Below are 27715 nucleotides of genomic sequence, written 5' to 3'. Positions count from 1 at the left end.
AGGTAGATGAGGTGTCGGGCATGAGGGAGAAGAGTCGATGCTGTCACCAAGGCCCTTGGCTGGTACAAATGGACCTTAACTGGCCCCAGAAAATCTTATTCCAAGTTCTCAGAACTATTGCCCAGACCTGGGCACAAATGCTCCAAATAGAGCTCTTCCCAGTCAGGGTGGTTACATTAGAGTTTGCCAAATGGTTCATTCTCTCTCATCATATCCACCCTTTGGGGGTATTAACTTGGGCATATTAACATATTCCTGTTGTTTACATGTGGTTGTATTAATTCAATTATAACATTAAAGCATTCTTCTGAGGACTTGTAAACCTTTTACAATGCAAAATTCTCTTCTACTGCATTGAGCCTAATAAAACACTTTTCCAATCCTTTCTCATGCCAGGTACGCTCCATGGTGAGTGACTTTGCTGTTTTCCTCACTATCTTCACAATGGTGATTATTGATTTTTTGATTGGAATCCCATCACCAAAACTTCAAGTTCCCAGTGTGTTCAAGGTAAACAGCTTTCAGGGTACTTGGTGCCCTCATGTGGTTTCCTAGAATCTGGTCCCAAGTAAATTTCAAAGGCCTTTCCGTATCCTAATCCTGCATTCTGCAGTCCCCGAAATCTAAACTTTGTCCCTCATGCCTTACCTTTCAGAAGAGCAAACTCTTAAGGCTTGGCTGAGTTCCAGCCACAAAACTCCAAGAACAGAACATCTAAGGTGGTTTAATGAATGAAAAGTTAAGATTTACAATAGTGGGATGTGCATGTTTACTTAAATACATACCTCATACAGTGGAAATGTGGGTCCTTGGAACAAGTCTGATTAATAGCACTTTCCTTGAGCTTCAGCTGTGTATGGGCACTGGGAAGGGGTAAGAAGTTAAATCAGGGTTGGCCCCTCTCCTTCAGGATCTTGCCTTGTGAAAAGGTGAGCCGGCCTGGGGGCTTCACCCACGGTCTAATGCTCCTACCAGAGTAACCGGGACAGCTCTTCAACCCTATTTCATCGTTTCTTTATATAACTCTCTACAATCTACAGTATGTTGCTGAAAATGTATACATAAAAGAACTAAAACAAATGATCTGTATGTGGGGACTCCAGATCTGTTTCAGTGTAGGGGCACCGAGTAACAGAGAAGATGGGAAGGCTGAGCTGGGTTCCATAGAGCCCCACAGACCAGAGGGGAGGGAAAGCCTGGGCATACTCAGTGACTGGAGAAGAATCATAAGATGAGAAGAACAGGAGAGGCTGGGGAAGAGAAAGAAAACAGGAAGAAAGGCAGCCCTTGACTTGTAAACATCCCTGTACCCTGTGCCTTTGTCTTCCCTTTCTCCCTCCCTCCCTCCCTGAAATAGGCCCGGTTAAAAATATCTCTTTCCATATTGCCTGAAGATTTTTTATTTTATTTCGTTAAATGCACTGAAATGCCATCAGCTAGAAATTTGTGGATTGAAAAACACCCTTCTTAAAAATATAATTCCTTTGAGAATATGTCATTCTCACCTTTGTGTGAATGAGCGCAATCAGCTTTCTTTCTAATACCTAGCTGAGGTCAGCCCTCCAGGAGGAATGGATTTTGTGTAAAAATAAGTAATTTGAGAACCTTAAGCAGTCCTTGGAAAGGTTCCCTGACGGGTAGGCTTAGATAGTCAGAAAGTGCTGAATTTCTGGGACATCTGGGAAGAAGGGCCCCGGGAGGTAGGGGAGAGATGGGAAGGGAAAATGGGAGAATGTCAAAGACAATGCTGCTTGTTGGCAGGCCTTGCTTTCAGGAAGCAGAGGAGAAATCTTCTTCCTTCTTTCCTTCCCTGTTATACCACATGGCCCCCAGTGATGAAAACCCAGTCTGAAGGCTAGTACTATTATTAATGTGTTAATGTCAGTCAGAGTTTAGTAAATTTTTGTGTTGGCCTAAGAACTTAACTGTCACATAGAACATTGTTACTAAGGAGACATAGATCCTATAAACTTTCAGAACTTAGCCCATTCATGATTTGGGATCTGGTGACATTGTTGAAGAGTCTTTGAATCCTAGAGTCACGACCAATGGGGAACCAAGTACTTTGGATGCAACAGTCTTTGCTTTGTTCATTGAATTTGGTTCAATTCTGAGCCAGTTTGTATGCCCAGCCTTTCATCTTCCATTACTACTTGCCAAACAAGGGGAACTTTTCTTCCCCAGAGTACCTGGGGGAGTTTGAGGATGTCAAAAGTACCCTAAGAGAGTTTAGGTATGTCATGAACACCCAAATAAGATATGAACAGTAGTGGTCTTATAGGAGCATTGGAGAGGGTCCTAGATTAAACAAGCCCCAAGTTCAGTAGTCTTGGGCTCCTCTCTCAAATCTCTAGTACCTGGGCTCCTGTTTTACTGCTGATGGGAGAAGGCCCCTGGGCCGACGCAATCTAAGCCCATGAGATTCCATGCAACTGGCTCTACTTTGCCTTTATTTGTGCTGTAGACATGCATTATATGGCTTCTGGAGGGGAGCAATGAGGAGGATATTCTAAATTATTTATATTTGCTTTAATTATAATTGTGTTAAATTCTTTTTTGGCAATAGACTTGTTATTTTACTTGGGCTAATGTTAAATTAAAGGTGGTGGCGGGTTTGGAGAGTAGGGGCAGGAAGTGAAGTATTAATGAGTGTTTCACAGGAAGTTGATAATCGAGGATTGACTCAAAGAGGATTTGGAACAAGGTCATAGATTTCCTAAGAAGTTGCTACTAAGGAGTTACTTTCTTGACTTTTTGTTGTTGTTGTTGTTAGGATTCTCATTTAGGAGTAAAAACAATATGGATATTGTGATTCAGTTTAATCTCTTTTGCCCTAATGACTATAGTAAAAGTACAAAACAAAACTTTATTTTTTCCCCTTTAGCCAACAAGAGATGATCGAGGGTGGATTATTAGTCCCATTGGCCCCAATCCCTGGTGGACTGTGATAGCTGCAATTATCCCAGCTCTTCTCTGTACTATCTTAATATTCATGGACCAGCAGATCACAGCTGTCATCATTAACAGGAAGGAACACAAGCTCAAGGTAACAAAAAGTTCTGACCTAGAAGGACGAATGGTAGCCGGTTCCTTTTTTGTTTTTTTAGGGTAAGCCCCTTTAGACAAGGAACTATAGAACCTGGATAAAAGCAGTCATAGAAGGAGCTCATAAAATGTTTCCAGAGGTTCTGATTCCTCAATTAGTGACAAAGATTGGTTTGGAGATGAAACCAGAGTAGAACATGATGAAATGGTGTGAAAGGAGCTTGGACTCTGTTAGTTTCCTCTCAAACCTGTGCGGCAGGTGGGTGGGCACAGTTCCTTGTGGTCCCTATACAGGCTTGTCTTTCTGAGGTTCAGGTCAGGGCTTGGGCCACTGTTTCCGAGAGTCAAGTATTCTCCCATTGGTGTCCGTTACTGGAGTTTCCAGACTGAACCTTGAGTCCAAGGATTCCAAGGAGGTAGGTTTGAGCCCAGCACATTTATCGGTGAGAGGCTTCATGCCTTCATCTCTGTTCTTTCCTTACTTAGAGTAGGCAAATCCATATTTGGCAAGGATCTGGGGGTGTTTGTGTGGAGCCATTTACCTCCAACTCCTATATTGTCTACCACTAGAATGGTCAAGGTGTGCCTTGGCCTCTGGTTACTCTGCCAAGAAAGGATGAATCTTTGAATGCATGAGACTCAGGGTGAAATCTGGGGGCACTTGAATGAAAAATGGATATGGCATGTATATGACAGGGTAAGGTTTCTCTTTTTCTTCTCTGTTCCCTCCAAACCAGGAGGGGCTGGAAGACTCATCTGGGATCTCTGGACCCCTTCTTCCTTACCCACTCCCTCCTGCTTTGGGCCTGAAGCTCTTAGCTCACTGTTCTGTGTCCCACTACAGCCAGCCCATTGGTGGTGACAGAGACTCTGTTTCCCCACAGAAAGGCTGTGGCTACCACCTGGACCTGCTGATGGTGGCCATCATGCTGGGTGTCTGCTCCATCATGGGCTTGCCCTGGTTTGTGGCGGCAACTGTCCTGTCCATCACACATGTGAACAGCCTCAAACTAGAATCTGAGTGCTCTGCTCCTGGAGAACAACCCAAGTTCTTGGGCATCCGAGAACAAAGAGTGACGGGCCTTATGATCTTTGTGCTGATGGGCTGCTCAGTCTTCATGACGGCCATATTAAAGGTAATTATTCATTCACCCGTTAGATGGATATTGACTGCCTGATTTGTGTCAGGAATTCTGGGAATACAGTGATAGTCAAACAGATACATGTACAAATATCTGTCCTGAAAGAGCTAACTCTAGCAGAGTAAAGCAGATAAGGAAGTTAGTTAAGAGGGGCACCTGGGTGGCTCAGTTAAGCATCCAACTTTGGCTCAGGTCATGATCTCACAGTTGGTGGGTTCGAGCCCCACATTGGACTCTGTGCTGACAGCTCAGATCCTGGAGCCTGCTTCGGATTCTGTGTCTCCCTCTCTCTCTGCCCCATCCCCACTCATGCTCTGTTTCTCTCTGTCTCAAAAATAAATAAACATTAAAAAAAATTAAAAAAAAAAAAAAAAAGGAATTTAGTTAAGAACACAAAAACGAGGGGCGCCTGGCCGGCTCAGTCAGTGGAGGGTGCGACTCTTGATCTTGGGGTGGTGGGTTGAAGCCCCATGTTGGGTGTAGAGATTACTTAAAAATAAAATCTTAAAAAAAAAAAGAGGAGGGGGAGGATAAGAAAAGAAAGAAAACAAACATAGTAATTATAGAATATGATAAATGATTAATGGAAATATTTGGTGCTCTCTGGTGCTATAGAGAATTAAGGGAGTGCTGTTTTAGTCCGTGTGGTCGGAGAAGGCCTCTCTGCAGAGATGGTATTTAAGATGAGATGGAACTGGTCATGCCATGGATGGTGGGAGATGGCATGGGTGAAGGGAGAGAAGCAGTCTAGGCAGGCCCTGAGATGGGAAGGAGTGATATGTATACTAAGAAATATCAGGGCCGGGGCGCCTGGGTGGCTCAGTCAGTTAAGCGTCCGACTTCAGCTCAGGTCATGATCTCGTGGTCCGTGAGTTGGAGCCCCACATCGGACTCTGTCTGACAGCTCAGAGCCTAGAGTCTGCTTCCGATTCTACGTCTCCCTCTCTCTCTGCCCCTCCCCTGCTCATGCTCTGTCTCTCTCTGTCTCAAAAATAAATAAAAACATTAAAAAAATTAAAAAAGAAAAAGAAATATCAGGGCCATGTGGCTCAAGGCAGGAACACAATGAGATGAGAGTGAAGACTAGGTGGGGGCAGATCGTGCAGGGCCTTGTTGAGTCTGGTAAAGGTAACCTTTGAAGAGTTTTAGCAGGCAAGGGACATGATCTATTTAGTATTTTTATTTATTACTTTTTTTTTCTTTTTAAAAAACATTTATTATTTATTTTGAGCATGCGTGCAAGCCGGGGAGGGACAGAGAGAGAGGGAAAAAGAGAATCCCAAGCAGGTTCCACATTGTCAGTGCGGACCCCGATGTGGCACTCAGTCCCATGAACTGTGAGATCATGACCTGAGCCGAAATCAAGAGTTGGACCCCCAACCGACTTAGCCACCCAGGCACCCCCCTCCCCCATTTAGTATTTTTAAAAGATCACTCTGGCGATGTCTAGAGAATAAGTTTTTAGGGTTGGGAAAAACAGAGAGACTAGTGAGGCTATATTATAGGTGGGAGATGATGGTGACTTGGCTAAAGAAGGTTGTAGTAGGGCTGGATAAAAGGCATGTCTTCTGTGTATCTTGGAGGCAGATCCAAGGATCTTGCCGGTTGACTGGATGTGGAATGGAGTGTGGAAAATGGAAAGATCAAAGCGCCTTCCAGGTTTTGGACTTGACCATCTGGATGGAGAGTAGTGATATTTAAGATGGAGAAGACTGCCTGAAGGAGGAAATGATTTTGTGAGAGGTGGTGGGTCTATGGGCAGATTTTGGGTGAGATATCCAGGAAGCAACTGAGTGAAAAAGCTAGAGGGAGGCTCTGGATTAAAAATATAAATGTGGAAGTCAACAGCAGTTAGTGGTATTGAAAGCCATGGGAGTAGATCAGATCGCTCAGGGAGCAGGGTAGATGTAAAACAGAAGTAGGACCAGAGAGAAGAGCAGAGTCTAAGGAGCTCCAATATTTAGAAGTTGGGTAGAGGAGGAGACAGCAACACAGACTCAGAAGGAGCTGCCAGAAAGGTAGAAGGGAAACCAGGAGGGCGTGGTGTCAGGGAAGCCAAATGAGGGGAATTTTTCCAGAAGGAGGGATTGGTTAGAAACTGTCTAGAAAGATGAAGACTAAACCAAGCCATTGGATTTGGCAATGAGGAGGCCTAACATGACTTGACAAGAGCAGATTCAGTGGAGTGATAGGGCAGAGGCTGAATTACAGGGGAGTGAAGAGTAAATAGGAGGTGAAAAGTAAAGACAGCGTGGGCAGACAACTCTTTCAAGAGATTTTTCTGTGAAGTGGAATGGAAAATAGGCAGTGGCTGGTGTGAGGTGTGGGGTTAAAAGAGGATTTTTTGAAAGATGGCAGACACCTCAAACATGAGAAAAAAATATTTAGTTTTGTGGGTGGAAGGCTTGTGTCTGGGAAAAATGGGGTGAAAAGGAAAGTTCTATGGCTGTAACGCCAAACCCCAAACATTCTGGAGCACTTACTTGGCTCCCTTGCCTCCTTTCCCCTTCTTTTTTGGTGAATCTTCAACCACCCCAGCCTGCACTGCAAGTGCTATTTAGGGGTGACAACTGAGAGAAATGGGAAGGGATTTGGAACCATCTTCCTGGCTCCTTACTTTCCACCCAATCTCGCCACCTCTCCTCATACCCCCTGCCCCCTCCTACTCTCTGTCCCCAGCCCAGCCCCTGCTCCCACCTCTGGTCTGCCTGCCATCTGGAGGAGCCCAAAGATTGCCGCTCCTCCAGGAAGGTAACCACGAAGCCATGGGAGTAGGCATCGCCTAGCCTTCCTAGAACTGGCTCAGAAGGATTCTTTCAGAAAACCATTCAATAGTTCCAACAAGCAAGGTTAGCACCAAACTGAGATGTCTACTCACTGTACAGTTGAAACAGCGTAAAATCCAATGGGGACTTTCTAGTTCTGAGAAGAATTATGTTTGAGAATGTTCTTTAGCCTCAGAATAAAAGCAAGTCAAGTTTAGTCTTCAGCTATGAGACTTCCCTTGCCTTAATTCCATAGGCCTCATTTCCCTACCTCATAGCGTTGCCTTGAAGATTACCTAGATTGCTAGGTGTGATATGATAGGTGCGTATATATATTCAAGTGCAGTATAATAATGTTGCTGTTTCTCCCCAAATCATTCTCCCTCTGATACCTCCCCATTTCTACCCTCAAGTCTCTAGTTAGCAAAAAGGAAACTTTTTAGTCCATGTTAAAATACACCAAATCCCTAAGATGATTGCTTGTATGATTAGACAAAATTTGAAAGGTATCGGTTCTGTACAAGAGGGATGTGTGTGTGTCTGCCCATCCCCATGGAGGAAAAAGAACCTGACGGATAAAATGTGAGGCCTAGGATTTAACTAGGGCTGGATTACACATATGTGTAATCATTTCATTTCAGAACAAAATAATTGTTATCATTGTCAGCTTCTGGTTTTGCTTCTACTTCTAAATCATGCAAAGGCAGCAGAAACTAATGCAATGTTTACGTGGTGATTTTGTGACTTTGTTTCCTTGGAGATTTAAAAGTTTATGTAGTCTTGAGTGCATTATGGTACCAAATTTAATTTCTGGTCTTTCTGCCCTTTTGTCTTCAGTTTATCCCAATGCCAGTACTCTATGGAGTTTTCCTCTACATGGGAGTTTCTTCTCTACAAGGAATTCAGGTATGGCATGCTTCTGCCAGGGCAGTGTTTTTGCACTGGGAGCTCATCTGTCCTGACCAGGGAGGGAGAGCTCTCCCGGAAAAGCACAAATCCATTCTTGAGAAACTATTTCCTAGTCTTACTGGTTAAGCTATTTTAGATATTTCTTTGGACATTCGCTAAGTCATTTGGACAGTCAAGTTGGCATGATGATGGTACAGAGACTTATAGGATGACCTGGCTTGATTTCAGGGTACCCGTCATCCATTAATTATTCAACAGACAATTATTGGGCATGTATTAACTGCTAGGTGCTTTGTCAGATGCTAGTAACTTAGATCTGAAAGGCTTGTCAAGAGCCAAACTGGCTTCCACACATGGACCACACTAGTGTTAGCGCTAGGCTACAGTGTGAGAGAGGGAGCTCAACTGGGGGTCTGCTGGTGAAGAGATCGGCAGTAGTGGGGGCTGCTCCAGGTAAGCAGGCATTACTTCCTGCCCTACTCTGCCTTTTCCCATCCATCAACTCATTCCTCTGAGTCCTCTGCATGGAAAATCAGGACTGGGCACTGATCATTTGGGTACCCCAGATGATATGATAACTTAGTTTCTTCTTCTATTGGTGGCTGGTTCCTCTTTGTTTTTATGGAATATCCAGTGGTCACTCTTACCCCCTGAGTTTTCATGTGACCTTCGGCAGGTTATTCAATCCCTCTAGCTCTCTGTTTTCCTATTGCTAATATAACGCTGGTCATATATTCTATCTCCAGAATGTTACAAAGTTTTATTTTATTTTCTTACTATAAATAATCAATGAAAAACTCCAGACTCCTCAAAGAACAAGTAGGAGATTTGGTTTTGATACTCAGCAGAAATACGGAACTGGCTTATTTTGTATTCAGCACTCCCTGAGAAAGATCTCTCAGGAGCCAGTGTGGGATAGAAGAAAGACATTTTCTGATTCTAGAATTAGAAAGGATGGATTTAGGGGTGCCTGGCTGGCTTAGTAGGTAAAACACGTGACTCTCGATCACAGGGTTGTGAGTTCAAGCCCCAGATTGGGTGTAGAGATTACTTAAAAAAAAAAAATCTTAAAAAAAAAAAGATGGATTTAAATTTTGATTCTGTCATTTACCAACCCTTAGCCAAATTACCTGTCCTCTCTGAGACTCAGTTTCCATTCTGTCCAGTGGAAACTGTATTACCTACCTTTCAGAGCGGGTGATATAAGAGACGAGAATGGGCCTGACAAGGCTTCTGACCCAGAGAAACCTCCTGAAAATACATGCCGGTTCCCTCCTTTCAGTTCTTTGACCGTCTGAAGCTCTTTGGGATGCCTGCAAAGCACCAGCCAGATTTTATCTATCTTCGGCACGTGCCCCTGCGCAAAGTGCACCTCTTCACCCTCATTCAGCTGACCTGCCTTGTCCTACTCTGGGTCATCAAGGCCTCTCCGGCTGCCATTGTCTTCCCAATGATGGTGAGTTTTAAAAAAATTATTATTATTTATTTTTGAAAATAGTGGTGAAACCCACACCACATAAAATTTACCATCTTAACCATTTTCAAGCGTATAGTTCAGTGGCATTAGGTACTTACATTGCTGTGCAACCGTTGCCACTGTACGTTTTCGGAACGTTCTTATCTGGCACAACTGAAACGCTGTACCTATTGAACGATGACTCCCCATTCCCCCTCCTCTAGTCCCCAGCAACCACCATTTTGTTTTCTGTCTCTATGACTCTGACTACTCTAGGTACCTCGTATGGGTGGAACCATAAAGTATTTGTGTTTTTGTAGCTGGCTTATTTCACTTAGCATAATGCCTCCGGGGACTCATCCATGTTGTAACATGCATCGGATTTCTCTTTGAAAGGCTGACTGATATTCCTCTATGTGTACCTATGTATATATACGTATATATATATATGTATATACGTATATACATATGTGTATGTGTGTATCTATGTATATATACGTATATATGTATATGCCACATTTTGTTTTTCTGTTTGTTCATTGATAGACTCTTGGATTGCTCCCGATTTTTGGCAATCGGGAATAATGCTCCTGTAAACATGAATTGTACAAATATCTGTGTTCCCACTTTCAGTTCTTTGAGGTATATACCTAAAAGTGGACTGCTGGATCATATGGTAATTCCATTTTTACTTGTTTGAGGAACAGTCGCATCATTTTATATTCCTGCCAGCAGTACACAGGGTTCCAATTTGCCAATGTTTGTTTTCTGTTTGAGGGGTTTTTGTTTGGTTTGTTTGTTCATTCGGTTGTTGTTGTTGTTGTTGTTTGATAACAGCCATCCTAACCGGTGTGAAGTGCTATCTCATTGTGGTTTTGATTTGCATTTCCTAGTGGGGCTGAGCATCTTTTCATGTGCTTATTGATTATTTGTATATTTTCTTTGGAGAACTATCTTTTCAAGTCCTTTGCCCATTTTTAATTTTTATTTTTTAATGTTTTTAATGTTTTTATTTATTTTTGAGAGAGAGACAGACAGTCAGAGAGACAGTGCATGAGCAGGGGAGGAACAGAGAGAGAGGGAGACACAGAATCTGAAGCAGGCTCCAGGCTCTGAGCTGTCAGCACAGAGCCCGATGCGGGGCGTGAACTCGTGAACCACCAAGATCATGACCCGAGCTGAAGTCAGACTCTCAACAAACTGAGGTACCCAGGCGTCCCCTTTTGCCCATTTTTAGATCAGATTTTTTGTTGTTGTTGAGTTTTAGGAGTTCTCTGTATATTCTGGATATGAATCCCTTATTAATGGTGAGTTTTTTGTTTGTCTTTTGCAGGAGCAGTATTATTTGGGGACTTTGAGGTGTGAATACATGTGTGTAGCAGGTTGCCATGTTTACTTTCAAGTCCGTCAGCCTGCCTTCCTCCCTCCCTTCCTTCCTTCTTCCTTTTTTCCTTCCTTCCTTCCTTCTGTCTTCTCTCTCATGAATCTGACATGGAGAGGATTCTTCATGTTTATAATAATTTGCATATTATAGTTCCAGTTTAGAATTTATTACAGTCAGAAGTGTCTAAAGTGGTGGAAATGCATTATTTTAAGCCACTGGAAGAGAGGAAGAGGTTGGTCCATCACTGATAAGTGACTGAGACATCCGTACCTTCTTTCGAACTGAAGCAGAGGCTTTGGAAAAGGGACCAGAGAAGCTGAACTGTGTATGGTGTAACAGGTGATAGGCTGCTTCCTGCCACTGGGATGGTGATGAAACTCTTGCCACCTGACCAGCACACTGTCTCATCTTCTCCTCCTGTTGCCTCCTCTCTCTGGCTCACCCTGTTCACGGGGACGCTGAGAATTGTGGGCTGTTTGAAAACTACCCAAAGGGTGGGCCTCTAGAGAGAAAAGTCAATGAGGCTAATGTTTGGTATTTGTTTAGGGACTTTTGAGCTCTGTCTTACTCGGAGAATATTCAAAGGTGAAGAAACTAGGGTCAGGGAATTCTTTTTCTCTAATCTTCTGCATGTATACCTCCTGATGGGTTTCTCAATTTTGTCAGAGTACACATAGGTTTCTGTATTTAAGTGTTATATTCAGGGGTTGACCATTTGGTTAAAGAAACAGCAAATTCCTGACAACTTCTTGGGAGGGATACCATCAATTTTGGATTTGTTGGGGAAATAGTTATGGAAATGAGGGAGAAATATGATTGAAGGTAGTAAGCCTGATTTGCCTCATTCCTTCCCTAAGCCACCAGATGTAGCTAGTGAGCACCTGTCAATCCAGGCAGGTCATTCTGGGTTATTATGAATTCCCCTTTGGCAAAAATGGCCTTTTACGGGGGAAAAAAAAGTGGAACAGCAGTTGATACACCCTGTCCTGTAAAATTGAGGAAATTAGCTGTCAGATATTAGAGGCAAGTCACTTTCTATTCCCTGAGCCTCAGTATCCTCATTTATAAAATGAGTGTCAGGCCAGACCAGAGGGCGGAGACAAAAACCACTAGTGATTCGTGATGCAGGCATAAAGCAAGGAGTTTGCAGGGAAATGTATAGGCAGAGGATCAGAGGGAATTGAGGTGATCCTTCAAGGTCCCTTCATCCCATGGTGAGGCATGCTTGGGCTGGGTGCAGCTGGCCTCACCATAGCTGTGCTCCCGCAAAGGCTTTCCAGCCCACTGCTGCCCAGCAGCCCTTCCTGCTCATCCCATGACAGGGAAGGGCAACTCTTAGGGCCATCTGAGGATGAAGGGTTTCTCTTTTCAAGGAGGGAATTAAGTTGGTTGCTTTCTAAGTTGTAGGGTTGTTATGATAGTTTAATAAAATATTGTATATAAAACACGAAGGTGAATATTTAGTATCTGGTACAAAGAAGGCACTCAGTAACAGGCAATTATTATTATTATTATTATTATTATTAATTATTATTATTATTAGTTTGATTTTCCTTGACATGTCCTAGTGTGCTGTGAAGATAAGACTTTGCTTTTAACTCCGGGAAGAAAATGAGCTCTTTTCATCCCCTGTCTTTATTTTTCTTCAGGTTTTGGCATTGGTCTTTGTCAGGAAAGTCATGGATCTCTGTTTCTCTAAACGAGAGCTGAGCTGGTTAGATGATCTCATGCCTGAAAGTAAAAAGAAGAAGCTGGATGATGCCAAAAAGAAGGCCAAGGAGGAAGAGGTCGTAGTTCTTGGACCAACTGTACACTTGGGGGCAGCTTCAAATTACAGAACATAGGAAGGGCCACATGAGAAGTCAGCATGTCTAGAATCCCAGGGGTTATATTTAGGAGTTGGGAAGATTACTCCAAAGATGTTTTTAGCCGAGAATGGAGCAAGGATTCTTGTCCCTATCTGTCCTTTATTTTTAGACACGGTAACCCGTTGTGTTTCCCTTTGTCTACAGTCTACTCACCAGGTTCATGCTTACAATATGAACATAGAGTCTGTTCTTATTATCAGATCTAAGGGTTCATGTTCTCCTAAAAGGCCTAATTTGACAACTATACAAAACCTATTATCTGTCATGTACCTAATGGCAGATGGTATTGTTGTTGGCACCATGCAAAGACAACTTGCATAGGACTTTCTGTCCTTCCTCATTTCCCTCAGCGCTTGGCATCTGCTGTCCATACAATGGACCCTCAATCAATGGCCTGTACGTGCCAAGAATGGATGTGTAGCAAAACAAAAATCCCAGACCAAGAAATGAATGAGCCGGAAAGTGTTTCCAAATACAGTTAGGGCCTGAAATAGGGTCCTTTGAAATGCATTTTAAATGGCATTTTTTCTAATATCTTGAGTTTTTGAAATCTTGTATTATTTTGTCCAGCTTTATTGAGATATAATAAACACATAGCCCTATGTACGTTTAAAGTATACAGCATAACGACTTGATATAGGTATATATTGTGAAATGATCACCACAGTAGGGTTCGCTAACACATCTGTCACCTCACATAGTCACATTTTTTGTGTGTGTGGTGAGAACTTTTAAAATTTACTCTCTCGGCAATTTTCAAATACACAATACAGCATTGTTAACTATAGTCACCATGCTGTACGTTACATCCCCGGAACTTACTCGTCCTATGACTGAAAGTTTGTCCCCTTCAACCACCTTCACCCTTTTCCCCCACCCCAGCAACAACCAGTCTGTTCTCTGTTTCTATGACTTCAGTTTTGTTTTTGTTTTGTTTTGTTTTTTTAGATTTCACATGTAAGTGAGATCATATAGTATTTGTCTTTCTCTGACTTATTTTACTTAGCATGATACCCTCAAGTTTCATTCATGTTGTTGCAAATGGCAAGAGTTCCTTCTTTTTTTATGGCTGAATGATATTCAGTTGTATATATATACCTTTTCTTTGTCCGTTCATCCACTGATGGACAGTTCAGTTGTTTCCATGTCTTGGCTATTATGAATCACGCTGCAGTGAACATGGGCTGCAGATATCTCTTCAGGATAGTAATTTCATTTCCATTGGATGTATACCCAGAAGTGGGATTGCTGGATCATATGGTAGTTCTATTTTTAATTTTTTGAAGAACCTTTATAGTGGCTGCACCAATTTACATTGCCACCAACAGTGCATAAGAGATCCCTTTTTTCCATATCCTCACCGGCACTTATCTCTTGTCTTTGTGATAATAGCCATTCTGGCAGGTGTAGGGTGATACCGCATTGTGGTTTTGATTTAAATTTCACTAATTATTAATGATGTTGAGTACCTTTTCATGTGCTTTCTGGCCATTTGTATATCTTCTTTGGAAAAATGTCTATTTAGGTCCTTTGCCTATTTTTAAATTGGGTTATTATTATTATTATTATTGCTATTGAGTTGTATGTATTCCTTATATATTTTGGATATTAATTCCTTACCAGGAGTTAACTCCTTACCATCTATGGTATTAACTCCTTACCATCTATGGTTTACAAATATTTCCTCCCATTCCATAGGTTTTTTCATTTTATCGACTATTTCTTTTGCTGCACAGAAGCTTTTAATTTGATGTCATTCCACTTATTTATTTTTGCTTTTGTTGCTTGTACTTTTGGTGTCGTATCCACAAAATCATTGCCAAGAACAATGTCAGAGTCTTTTCCCTATCTTCAAGGAGTTTTACTGCTTCAGGTTTTACATTTAAGTGTTTAATAACATTTTGAGTTGATTTTTGTGAATGGTGTAGCTTATGAATATCCAGTTTTCCCAGCAACATTTATTAAAGAGACTGTCCTTTCTCCACCAAAAGCTCTTGGCTCCCTTGTTGAATATTAGTTGACTGTATATGCATGGGTTTATTTCTGGACACTTAATTCTGTTACATTGTTCTATGTGTTTTCTATTATTAAATTTTTTTAATGTTTTTATTTATTTTTGAGACAGAGAGAAACAGAGCATGAGCAGGGAGAGAAAGAGAGGGAGACACAGAATCTGAAGCAGGCTCCAGGCTCTGAGCTGTCAGCACAGAGCCTGATGCGGGGCTCGAACTCATGGAGTGTGAGATCATGACCTGAGCCAAAGTCGGACACTCAACCGACTGAGCCACCCAGGCGCCCTGTGTTTTCTCTTGTTAAATAAGCTTTAACAATTCGATGCACAAAAGCAATGGAGGAAAACTTTAAAGATTGCTGAAAATCACTACACAAAATGTGAAGTTTTCAAGCATCCCAAAACTCTATAAACAAAATTTAAAAATTACACACTCACACACACAGAGGCTTACCTTGTTTTATTATGCTTCACTTTATTGCATTTCATAAATATTGTGTTTTGTACAAATTGGAGGTTTGTGGAAACCCTGCGTCAAGTGAATCTATCAGCATCATTTTCCCAACAGCATTTGCTCACTCTGTGTCTCTGTCTCATACTTTGGAGCTCTTGCAGTATTTCAAACTTTTTCATTATTATTATATTTTTATGGTGATATGTGATTAGTATTTATGATTCACTGAAGGCTTAGATGGTGGTTAGCATTTTCTAGCGATAAGGTATTTTTTCATTAAGGCATGTACGTTGTTTTTAGACCTCATGTCTTTTAGACACTTAATAAATTATAGTATAGCACAAATGTAACTTTTACATGCAGTGGGAAGCAAAAAATTGATTTGATTTGCTTTATAGTGGTAGTCTGGAACCAAACCTACAATATCCCTGAGGTATGCTTGTAACATACATACATATGTACATACATACCTTTATTTCCTGATTTATATAAAATTTTAAGTAGTGATATGTTTTTTTAAATTTTTTTAAACTTTATTTTTTATTTTTTAAAATTTACATCCAAATTAGTTAGCATATAGTGCAACAATGATTTCAGGAGTAGATTCCTTAGTGCCCCTTACCCGTTTAGCCCATCCCCCCTCCCACAACCCCTCCCATAACCCTCAGTTTGTTCTCCATATTTATGAGTCTCTTCTGTTTTGCCCCCTCCCTGTTTTTGTTATTTTTGTTTCCCTTCCCTTATGTTCATCTGTTTTGTCTCTTAAAGTCCTCATATGAGTGAAGTCATATGATTTTTGTTTTTCTCTGACTAATTTCACTTAGCATAATACCCTCCAGTTCCATCCATGTAATGGCTTGCAAATGGCAAGATTTCATTCTTTTTGATTGCCGAGTAATACTCCATTGTGTGTGTGTGTGTATGTGTGTATATATATATATATATATATATATATATATATATATACCACATTTTATTTATCCATTCATCCCTCGATGGACATTTGGGCCCTTTCCATACTTTGGCTATTGTTATAGTGCTGCTATAAACATGGGGGTGCATGTGTCCCTTCGAAACAGCACAAGTGTATCCTTTGGATAAATGCCTAGTAGTGCAATTGCTGGGTCGTAGGGTAGTTCTATTTTTAGCTTTTTGAGGAACCTCCATACTGTTTTCCAGAGTGGCTGCACCAGCTTGCATTCCCATAATTTTTTTTTAACATTTATTTATTTTTTTTTAATTTTTTTTTTAACGTTTATTTATTTTTGAGACAGAGAGAGACAGAGCATGAGCGGGGGAGGGGCAGAGAGAGAGGGAGACACAGAATCGGAAGCAGGCTCCAGGCTCTGAGCCGTCAGCCCAGAGCCCGACGCGGGGCTCAAACTCACGGACCGCGAAATCGTGACCTGAGCTGAAGTCGGACGCTTAACCGACTGAGCCACCCAGGCGCCCCTAACATTTATTTTTTTGAGAGACAGAGACGGAGCATGAGTGGCGGAGGGGCAGAGAGAGAGGGAGTCACAGATTCCAAAGCAGGCTCTAGGCTCTGAGCTGTCAGCACAGAGCCCAACACAGGGCTCAAGATCATGACCTGAGCCAAAGGCAGATGCTTAACCAACTGAGCCACCCAGGTGCCCCAGTAGTGATATGTTTTAAGAAGAAAGTAAGGGGTGAGGGAGTTACTCTATTTAGGGTGATCAGGGAGGACTCTAAGGACACATCCTAGCTGAAATCTGAATAAAGTGAGGGCAAGTCGTGAGACTATCTGGGAGTAGGAACATTCTAGGCCAGGGGCATGGCAAATGCCAAGGTTTTGAAGCAGGAATGAGCTCAGTGTGCTTAAGGAATACAAGAAAGCCAGGGAGCCTGTAAGGGAGAGAGGTAGCAGGACACTAGTTAGAAGTCTGTGACAATAGCTCAAGCAAGAGGTGAAGGTGGCCTACATTAGGGGAGAAGTGGTGAAGTGGCTGGTTTGGGACTTATTTGGAAGACAGAGTTGACAGGCTTTGCTAATGGATAGCAAGCATGAGAGGAATCAAGGACAACTCTTAGATTTTTGGCATGAACAGTTGGTTGAGCGGTCATGCTACTTATGAAGCAGGTTTGGGAGAAAAACCAAGGCGTCTCTTTGGGATGTTAAGTTTGAAGTGGCTGGTAAACATTCTACTCCATATTTTTGCAAAGTTTCTGAAGTAAACATGTATTTTTTTAAATTATTTTTTCACATTTAATGTTTACTCATTTTTGAGAGGCAGAGAGAGACAGAGCATGAGTGGGGAAAGGGCAGAGAGAGAGAAAAGGAGAGACAGAATCTGAAACAGGCTCCAGGCTCCGAGCTGTCAGCTCAGAGCTGACGCAAGGCTCAAACTCACAAACTGGGAAATCACGACCCGAGCCGAAGTTGGACGCTTAACCAACTGAGCCACCCAGGCGCCCCAATATGTATTTTGAAAATGAAAATGAAGTTATTTTGAAAATGAAATGAAAAATAATGAAGACTTCACCCCAAAATTTCACATCAGCATCCAATATTTATGTTCATTTCTTTATGTTCTCTTTACGTCCTTAACATAGTTTTCATGTAACTGTAATAATTGTTTATTTGTGTGGGGGAGGTGTTTTTTTCTGATTTTTTTCTTCTCATCTTGATTTCATGACACTTTCATGTTTCTATGTGTCTATATAATAGATAATCATATTTATTGTTTTAATGGCTGCATAATATTCTATAGTATTTTCTCATAATTAATTTAAACTTTCTTCCCTTGTGAAAATTTACAGTTGTTTTAGGATATATTATTAAATATACTACTTCAAACATCTTTTTATGTATTTTTTTCTCTGTAATTTTCTTTAAATTAGTGGGATTCTTTTTTAAGACAACATTTTGTTATAGAACATTCAAATAAATGCAAAAGTAGAAAGAACAGTCAGTATTCATATTTCCCAATTGCCTTATTATTTTTTTAATAATCTGTTTGACTCAGGATTCAAATAAGGCCTAAATATTGCAGCGGTTGATATGTTCCTCAAATTTCTTTAGGGGTCCCTTTCTATCTTTTTTTTCTTTTTGTTGAAGAAACTAGGCCTCTGACCTGTAGGATTTCCCACCATTTAGATTTTACTACCTATGTCCCTTGGTGTCATTTAACATGTTCTTCTGTCCCCTATGTTTCTAGTAAATTGGTAGTTGGATCTAGAGGCTTATTCAGATTCATTTTCTTTCTTCTTTTAAAAAACACTATTCCGCAGGTACAAATATCTGGTTGTCTTTTTTTTGTGATGAGTCAGATCTATGAAAGAACATAATTACACTCTTTCATAATAAATGTGAGAGAAATTAGGTAGAAATTGTGGTAAGAGAAAAATGGGTGGTGTAGACTCATGGTTTTCCTTGGTCTCAGATGTAATGTCTTCTTCTCTTGCAGGAGGCTGAGAAGATGCTAGAAATGGGGGGAGACAAGTTCCCCTTAGAGAGCAGGAAGTTACTAAGTAGTCCTGGAAAGAACAACAGTTTCAGGTAAAACTCCCCAAACTCCACAAGGAGTTGACTGTTGTTTTGGTTGTTCTAGAAACAATCTGGCTTTGTGGTGGGGGGTGGTCACAAATGCGATCACTGGTATAAAGAGCTAATGTTGAGCCTCTCCATTCCAAGCTGGGAAAACACCTTTTCCTTCCATGCTTTACTGAGCACCTGCTAGACGCCAGGTACCACCCCAGATGCTGGGAAAGGAGAACAGAGGTAAGGGAGCCCACATACTGAGCGTCTTCTCTGTGCTAGGACTGTGCTGGAAGCTTTACTTATGTATTCTCATTTGATCTTTGCAGCAGCTCTCTGATAAAAGCCTCATTATCCACATTTGTCCAATGAGGAAACTGAGGCTTGGATGGCTTTAGGTAATTTCCCCAAGGTCACAATGCTGCTAAGTAGAAAGTTTAAGAGACAAACCCTAGTCTTTGTATTCATCAGATCAGTGCTCCCTCTGCCTTTCTCTGCCATTTTCCAGAGATGAATAGGATATGGCCTTTGTTTCCAGAGAGTCCTCAGCCTGGGGGGTGTGGAATTCCCATGCTTGGGCAAGCCTTTGTCGAGGGGCAGAGGCAGCCCCTTCAGTTTGACTCATGGCATCTGTGGTCCTAGAAGCCAAGGGGGAACCAAACTGGGGTCCCCCAAATTCCTTAATTTCTGCCAAGGCTCTTAGCTGCCTTCTCTAGCTAAGCTATTGCTCACCACGGGACACGGGACACTAAATTGGTCCGTTAGTGGTTTTATTCCCGGCATTTTGTTTCCACTGTGGAAGAGGTACACATAAGCTGAAAGAAGCCCAGAGGCTGAGAGGGGGCAGAAAAGGAAGAGAGAGGGGATCTTGGTCATCTAGATCCTGGATAATTTATTGCCAAATCATTGAATCCATTGTGGTTTATACTGAGGGGAAGATGGGGAAAGTCACGTCGTTGGGATTTTTTTTTTCAATTTTGATTTATTTACTTTTTACAAATAAAAAAATATATTTAAGGTGCACGACATGGTGTTTTGATATCTGGACACATTGTGAAATGGTTACTGTCATCAAAGTAATAACATATTCATTACCTCTTATAGTTATCATTCCTTATTTTGTGGTGAGAACACTTGACATCTACTTTCTTAGCAGATTTCAAGTATACAGTACATTACTATCAACTAGGTCACCATGCTGTATACAGGTCTTTAAAAATTATTCACCTTATAACTGCAAATATATACCCTTTGATCACTATCTCCCCTTCCACCCCACCTGCCCAGCCTCTGGTGACCACCAGTCCACTGTCTGTTCCTAGGAGTTTGACTTTAAAAAAAAATTTTTTTTATGTTTATTTATTTTTGAGAGAGAGAGAGAGAGACAGACAGGCAGAGTGCTAGAAGGGGACGGGTAGAAAGAGAGAGAGAGGGACACACAGAATCCGAAGCAGGCTCCAGGCTCTGAGCTGTCAGCACAGAGCCCGACATGGGGCTCAAACTCAGGAGCTATGAGATCATGACCTGAGCTGAAGTCGGATGCCGAACCAACTGAGGCACCCAGGCGCCCCATCTTTTGGCCCTTTAAAAAGAGACTGGCTTGTAGAAAATTTCCTAGTACTCTGGGCTTCTAGGAGACCAAGGACTCGATTCAAGGCCTTGATTGTCCTCTTACTGACGTTTGACCTTGGGTGATCACTTAGTTCTGAGAGCTTTGGTTTCCGTACCTTCAAAATGAGGATGTTAATCATCTCTGATTGATAGTGAAGATATTGTAACGAGTGCTTTGTTAACTACAAATGGCAAGCATTTGGCCATGTAAGTGAGAAAACCAACGAAGACTGCTTAGCCCCATGCCCGGCACACAGCGAGCCTAGCACACGGCGAGCGTTCAGTAGGGGGTGGCTCCTGAGGCTCCTGTTGACATCATAGCACTGTCAGGGCAGGATGGCGGTGGCACGGCTGCCTGCCACGTGGCACAGCAACCCAGCCCTCAGCACCACCTCGTGGGCCACCTTGCCTCTCTACATTCCAACCACCTGGCTCCTGGTGTTGCTGAGAACTGTTAGCTGAGCCCCCTCAGACCTACTCTTTCCCGCCTGGTGGGGTGTGATCACTATAGACTGAGATACGTATTTTATTTGTGTGTCCTATGTTTATTGTCCTAAGCATTGATTTCAGATGTGACCCCTCTGAGATTAATATATCTGATGAAATGCCTAAAACTACGGTCTGGAAAGCTCTCAGTATGAACTCTGGAAATACAAAGGAGAAGAGGTAAAGAGAACTATAGTTGCTGATTTTTGTGTATTTCGTGCTTTTAAAAATAGCAATCATGTTGAAAGTAAAATATATCTAAGTTGTAAAATTAAATTTGTCTAAAAAATATCCCTTCCGGGACTGGGGCCTAACCCCTGGCGAATTGCTATATGCCTCAGAAAAGGAAAAAAATGTTTTTTTAACTATTTGCACAGATGTGCTGTTTTGAGCTGCCCATTTACACAGCCAGCCCCCAAACCAAGGAGTATGTGGATGCGTACATTGCCTTTCTCTATCTAGTCACCCGAATCCTCTTTCCAAAAGTTCCCATTTCAAAATCTCTCTGGTTACCGGAACCACACAAACTGGAAAATGGCCAGAATGTCCAGAGAGTGTCGATCATGCCAATACAGACTCCACCTATTTCAGTCATTCCATAATGAGAACTGTTGCCAAGGAAAGATTTGAAATATTAAACTATAAACAGGTTTCCGATTTTGGAAATGAAAATTCTGTGTATCGTTTGCCAATAGCATAGATCAAGTTTAATCAGGTTGCTGAAGAAAATGCAAGGACTTGAGGCATCTTTGCCTGCACCGAGCGAGGGTGGCTATGTACCCAAACTACTTGAATAATTTAGTCCACACACCATTTTAAGAAGTCAGCCTTTAATTAAAGGCAAAATCTTAGGTCTTATTAAAGGCAACTTTTCTAGTTAAAAAAAAAAAAAAAAGCAATAGGCCAGGAATTAGGGGGCCTGGTCTAACTGTTTATTCCGTGTGTAACCCGGTAGGCTACTGTTTCTGGCACTCAGTTTACTGAGCGGTAAAATGGGGATAATAATAACTGCCTCACTCATAAGAATGCTCTGAGGAGGAGCTGAAGTACTTTGAAAAGTCACAGCCACCAGCGGGCGGTAGTGGGAGGTTATTTCTTCATCGAATGGGTTAAAATAAATCTGTGCTGAATGTGAGTGAAATATAGAATCTTGTTTCCTTCAGAGGAAAATCCAGGCAGCTGTCGAAATGTATAACGCACACGGTTATTTTTAGTTGAGAACCAGTCTACTTGTAAATGCACTTAAAATATAGCCAGATCCAAATTGTGGTGACATCTTCAAAGTGTTGTGTTAAAAGCAGGAATGAATCATGTGTTCCCTTTTTGTCTAATTGTAACACTTTTATTCAGTCTCTTCAACTAAAAGTCTTCGCTGGGAAGGAAGATTTGGGCCGTGAGGTGCCTCAGGGAAGTTCTGGTTCCAGAGAAGATGTGAGTCTCTCAGAGAAGAAGCAAGACCGAGTCTGGCCCTGCCCGTGGTCATGTCAAAGCCATGCCGAAGCATTCAGTTACCCGTGCTGTGCATTGGAGGGCACCCAGCTATCCCCATACCAGCAGCCAGTCACCAGATGTGGACATGAAGCAGAAGACCACCTCCTGTTGGTACTTCTTCCTTTCTCTTTCTCTTCAGAATTGCCACCAGTGAAGACCCAGCTTCCCATTTTCCAGACATTTTCTCTGAAACTCTCTGCTGGTGAACAGAGCCATATGGATCCATGCTGCCGCTGAGGGTTCCTTCGATGAGTTCCCTCTTCCTAAAGGATGGGATGGGGGAATAGGAGGAGAGCAGAGAGGAAAGGGAAGGCTCTCCCGCCCTGCAGAATCTGCAGGCCCCCAGGCAGCCCTGGGCCTGGGTTTGATGCCTACTCTGGGGGATGCTGGTCAGACCCAGAGGCTGTCAGGAGGGTCTGCCGTTAGGACAGTCGGCAACCTGGGCATCGGCAGGGGCCCACCACCACAGCCAGAAGATGCCTCTGCCTCGGAAGCATCTTTATCGCTCCCTAGCAGCAGCCTGTGTGACTCGGCAAGAGCCTTGGATGATGAAAGGGCCATGAGGGACACCGGAGTTGTTTAGCTCAGACAGGAAGAAGGTCGGGGGAAATCGATAATGATAAGCGAGGATGAGCAGCTTCTCTTGGTTTCGTTAAGGATAGACCAAGAGAACGAGCTTCGATTGCTACAGAAGGAGTTGGTTTAGACACTAGGAAGGACTTCCTAGCCTGAAGAGTTGTCATGGTGTCGGCTTTCTAGACACCTGCGAAAGGTTTGATGATAGTTGTTTGTGCAGAAAAAGAGATAAGGTGTTTTTACTGGCCACGTTGTGGAAACATCCATGTCTTGCCGCTGTCTCTTGAGGACGCATTCTGATTCCACTCCTGGAGAGATCCAAGTGCTTACGTAATGTCTCCCTAGCTGCCTTAGTAGCGAACGGTCATCAACTCAATGGACCAAAACCACCTTCAGCCATGTGGTTTCTTCATCATCATGAATTTCTTTCGGTTGACAGATGTATGACTCTCAGATGTAAAAGACCACACTGGGAAATGAACTGTAAGTGGTGAGATTAATTTTGGTATTTGGTTGAAAACTATATTTATAGTTTCTCTCTACTTTTCTCTGTTGCAATGAATATCAAGGGTTTGGACTCCAGTGTGTATATCTTCCCTTCCTTTGTGCACAGAATGTGACTAGTAAGCGTGTCGGTACCCAGGGAATTCGATCCTATCAGTTTTCCATCCTGGAAGACCTTTGTACAGTGGGGTGTTCTTTCAGGTTCCTCTCCTTTCGTAGGTGAAGAGTTGGCTACAAAACTTCATTGAATGTTGCATTCCTTAGCCTCTTAAAACATATCAGTGTATTCTGGCCTTGCTCCTTGGAGTAAGACTCCTTACGCCTTTGAAATGGAAGGAATCCCGCATTTCTTGACCATTTCCACATCTCCTAGGACCACACCTGTTTTAATACACAGATGGTTTTCAAAATATTTAACAACTGGTACAGGATGGACACCAACCACTCAGAACGGATGCCTGCTGTAAGCAAGCAGTGTGCAAGGCGGTGCCAGTGCCTCGTGACCAAACATCATGCTACTTGTGGACATTAAAGTGACATCCCGTTGAACTGTGGGTATTGCTCCTGGTTTGTGTAATTTCCGCTCACAAGGCTGTTTGATGCAGAGCCTTGGCTTCCCTTTATATAGTGCAGACAGGAACAGGCATGCATCTTCGAACTATACGGGCATTAAAATCTTGGCGAACCAAAGCTTCACATTTGATCACTTTAGGAGAAATGTAATCATTGTACCCATTTACCCACCTAGTGTAGAAAAATCAAAAGGCAACCTGTCAATGGGGAAAGCTTTCCTGCTGGCTGACTTTCCCTGCCTCTCTCCGGCAGCTTCCTTGAGCTTGCCTCCTCCTTTGGCTTCCTCGTCCCCTGAGAACACTCCCACTTTCTTCCTCCATCTTGTCCCTCCCATCTTTTCCTGCCACCTCTGTGTAGGAAGGTTGGTGGCTGCTTCTCCCATCCCCCTAGTCTCAGCACAGCTGGAAGGAATGTGATAGGGAAGAGCCCATCGTACAACAAATGAGGTGGCGATATCACTCAGAAAAATCTCTCCTATTTCATCGATGTCTCACCATGCCTTCCTTGTGTAGGCTCTCGAGAGCAGAAACCTGTCTTTATTAACTCTGTGCAGTGCAGTTACCGGACCATGTGTGTACTTTCAGGCCTTCCTGAGCCACATCCTCCCAGGTTACTGCGCCTTAGGAACGTTAGTTACTCTGGAAGCCTGGGCCCATCCTTTTAGGCCATTACATCTTTCTCAGATAACAGCCAGCCTCATTTCTGCTACATCTCAGTGGTAGAAACCATTCCCCCCTACTCTCATTGTCTCCCTTTTCCCAACCCCCACCCAACCCTCAACCCCGGTCCTACCTGCATGCTTCCTTGCTCAGGACTGTGGCCGGTGGCTATGGTGGCACAGTCAGTTTGGGCAGTGTTGGGGACAGGAAACTGGGAGTGGAGGTGAAGCAGCAGCAGCAGCGTGTATGTGTGTGTGTGTGTGTGTGCGCGTGTGCATGTGTGTTCATCGACAAATACGGGTGTGTCCATGAGGTGTCACTGCTGCTATTAAATAGTTTTGTGTACCTAATTTGGGAGGGGGACATCAAAAAAACACGATCATTCCCCCCTCTAGGGGTTCTCTTCTCAGACTCCTCTGATAGAATAGCTTGAGGGCAAATATAGGCAGATTAGTCTATAGGAAAAGATGTTGAAACTCAACGTTAAGTAGAAACTGACGGTTTCTCCTTGGGCCAGAGAAGCAGTCCACCTCTTTTATGACAAGGGAGATTTCAGGAACGGTTTGAGCGTTTGCAGGCTGTTGCCCTGATGGGCTGGTGACGTCAAAGTAGGAAGGGAGGGAAGCCAGGGATTGAAGAAACTGATGGTAAGTGAAATCTTGGTTCTAATGGTAAGAACTGGTGTTGCTGAGTGGTTGGGTTACTTCCTAGCTCATGACCTTTAAGGGAAGGGTTGGTCTAGAGAGAAGGTAAAGCCTAGCAATCTAGTATGAACTTGCCAAATACGTTCGGTTGCATAAAATGCAGGCTAGCTCTTTGTGGCTACATAAGATTTCCAACTTCTGATGACGGGCTTCTCGGGAGATCTGATCTTTACACATACAGCTCCTGTCCCCATCTCCTTAGTCATATAAATTTGCCTTTGGGATAGAGGGGCAGGGAACCATTTATTCCAAAAGATGGTGTGAATAGTTGCTATTTCTCTTTGTCTGGGATGTGATTGGCTTTTAAGTTAGTCACAAATCTTTGGTAAAAATCTGGTAAATGCTAAGTCTCAGGCTTGGTTGACATCTCAGGCTGTGAGAGCTGTGACCTTCAAGAAGTCTCTGTGCTTTCTGGGCATCCAAACAAGACAGTTCCCGAGTCTACTTTATTTTCTACCCACTTCGCTCTCCAGACTTCCCTCTTAGCAGAGGAACCAACGGTTCTCCCTGCGTCTTCTCTATGGACTTTAATGTCTGTGTTCTGAGCCTCTAGGTTTTCCTGAAGCAGGGGAGAAGGTAGGGACCCTGGCTTTCCTTTCAACTGGCATCAGAAGTCCCATCCAGTGTGTCCTCTCTGCTGCTGCTTCAGCCTCCTCATTTCTTCTTCTACAGGAGCGTTAGCACCACCTCCTAGGACTGTTCAGCGGTCTTTGCTGGCTTGTCACTGCGTTTCCCTCGGACTTCTCAGGTTTCCAAGCCACATCCTGGCAGGACATTCAGGAACCCTGCACTGAATGTTCTCAGCCTTCTTGATTTTCTTTTGGTTGTGGCTGTCAGGCCTCCGTGATGTAGAAATCCTTCCTGCGGGCTCTGACTGGCCAAATGAGACATCATCCAAGTTCCGCCCCTTTTACTGACTCAGCTTCCTTGGCTTCCTCACTTTGTCGAGCAGCCTTTCTTCTCCTTTCTGCCTCGGTCTTTCAACTCCTCCTTGGATGGCAGTCAGAGGTCCTAAAACCCACCACCAGTTGGGGGTGGTGAGAGAGGTGAGGATGTTGGGCAGAAAGGGGACTCTCTGTTTTCCTTGCTTGCGCTGAGGGGCTACAGATTCTCAAGCCCTCACACTCATCCATATTTTAATAGAAACAGAAAAAGATATCCCCAAATCAAATCGGAGTGGTTTTTCAACCACATCTACTCTTTTTGATTCTTGGTGCCCTTGTTCTCTTACACGAATTATAGAGAATGGGCAGCTGACTCCGTTAACATTTCTTTGCTAGAAAGGAGGCTGATTTTCATAACCAGAAGAGATGTGAAGGAACTGTATCAGTGCGTGAAGCATGAAAAGAGGAAAGGGGTGTTATGTGGGTCTCTTCAATAGGAAAATTCAGAAAGTGGAATGATTCATCCATAGGCAAAATTCCTCTAGGACGTTCTGTGCTCAAAGGGAACGGAATGGTTTCTGATCCTTCTGAAAAGGAATGGCATTTTTCTTACACCTAACCCACTTTCAGCATTGGAGAGTACAGAAGGCTTTCTTTGAGCTGATGGCGTTAATATTTCGAGAGAGAGAGAGAGAGAGAGAAAAGCTACCCACGGCATGTCTCCAAGCCCGGCAGGAAGTAGCTTGGGCTTCTCTAGCAGGTTTGCAACGGACCCCAACGTGCAGGTTTTCGTACATGCGATCATGCTGGAAGCAGAAGTACCAAACTGAATGTGCAATGACTCCTTCTGCAAAAGAGGCCAGAATCCTCTTCCCCGCTCCTTTCTCGCATATTCCCTCCTCCAAGATGCTGAGCCTCCCTCATGTTGATCTCTGTCTGTCTGATTGGTTAGATACGGCTGCCCTAGGCGAATGGTGTCAGGTGGAGAGCAGAGCACGCTTCCCGCGGAAGGGGACAACTCGAGGTGCTGGTACATTTCTCTTGTTTTCTATGTTCTTCTTTCTAGTAGGTCTCGTGTAGAGATAGAGATATTTTTGTTTTAGAGATTCCAAAGTATATATTTTTAGTGTAAGAAATGGACCCTCTCCACCCTCCATGGTGTAAATAGAACCGAGAACAAATGTGTTGTGATAATCCCATAGCAATCTGTGGTAGGAATAGGACCCTCTCCCTTGCCACCAGGTCTCACGGTGTGTGTCTGTGAACCAGGGGAGGTGATTGTGACACCTCTGCCTGCCCAGACCTTCCTGTGCTCAGTGGGTGAAAAATAAAGTCTGTGTAAACTGTTCACACCTGTGGTATTTTTTGAGCCCGAACCAAGGGGCTGAGCCAAGGCCGGCCAGTTTCAGAAGGTGGGAAAGAGTGAAGGGGGGTCATGAAGGTGGTGGAGAGAGGAGGGAGGGGTGTCTGCTGGGCGTGCGTTAAGCAGGGCACATGCACCTCCTTGGGGTCGACGCCGCGCAGTCCTTGGGGCAGAGCCTCGGAGGGAGGCTCTTAGGGCCCTTTCCCTGGGGACTGCCTAGACTTAGGTTTGGGGTGGGGGACAGGAGAGCAGGAAAAGATAGCCCCCCTTGGAGAAACAACCGGGCTGACGAGAGCGACTGCTAATATTTAAGAACTCTACTGCCTAGAAA

General features: G+C 43.2%; 1 protein-coding gene across 11 annotated transcripts in view; it reads left to right on the top strand.

Annotated features, from left to right (window-relative positions):
* SLC4A8 (solute carrier family 4 member 8) overlaps positions 1-27369 on the top strand; it is an 80652-nt gene extending 53283 nt beyond the window's left edge. For 5 of the 11 annotated variants that reach the window (XM_086713343.1, XM_086713339.1, XM_086713344.1 and 2 more), the window contains exons 17-25: positions 397-510; positions 2885-3046; positions 3930-4181; positions 7790-7858; positions 9144-9317; positions 12351-12488; positions 18463-18554; positions 20703-20810; positions 21981-27369. In XM_086713343.1, the coding sequence (XP_086569469.1) occupies positions 397-510; positions 2885-3046; positions 3930-4181; positions 7790-7858; positions 9144-9317; positions 12351-12488; positions 18463-18554; positions 20703-20810; positions 21981-21993 (1122 nt within the window). In that variant the 3' untranslated portion in view covers positions 21994-27369. Of the gene's footprint in view, positions 1-396; positions 511-2884; positions 3047-3929; positions 4182-7789; positions 7859-9143; positions 9318-12350; positions 14077-18462; positions 18555-20702; positions 20811-21980 lie in introns of those variants that run through there. The other 6 variants (XM_086713345.1, XM_086713340.1, XM_086713342.1 and 3 more) reach the window with 4 other exon arrangements.
* Positions 27370-27715: the final 346 nt, after the last annotated feature.

This window comes from Puma concolor, chromosome B4 (genome assembly GCF_028749965.1).
Source record: "Puma concolor isolate L17-30 chromosome B4, mPumCon1.1.hap2, whole genome shotgun sequence".
Classification (NCBI taxonomy): domain Eukaryota; kingdom Metazoa; phylum Chordata; class Mammalia; order Carnivora; family Felidae; genus Puma; species Puma concolor.
The sequence above is the reverse complement of the archived record's forward strand: the minus strand, read 5'-3'. Positions and strand labels throughout refer to the sequence as shown.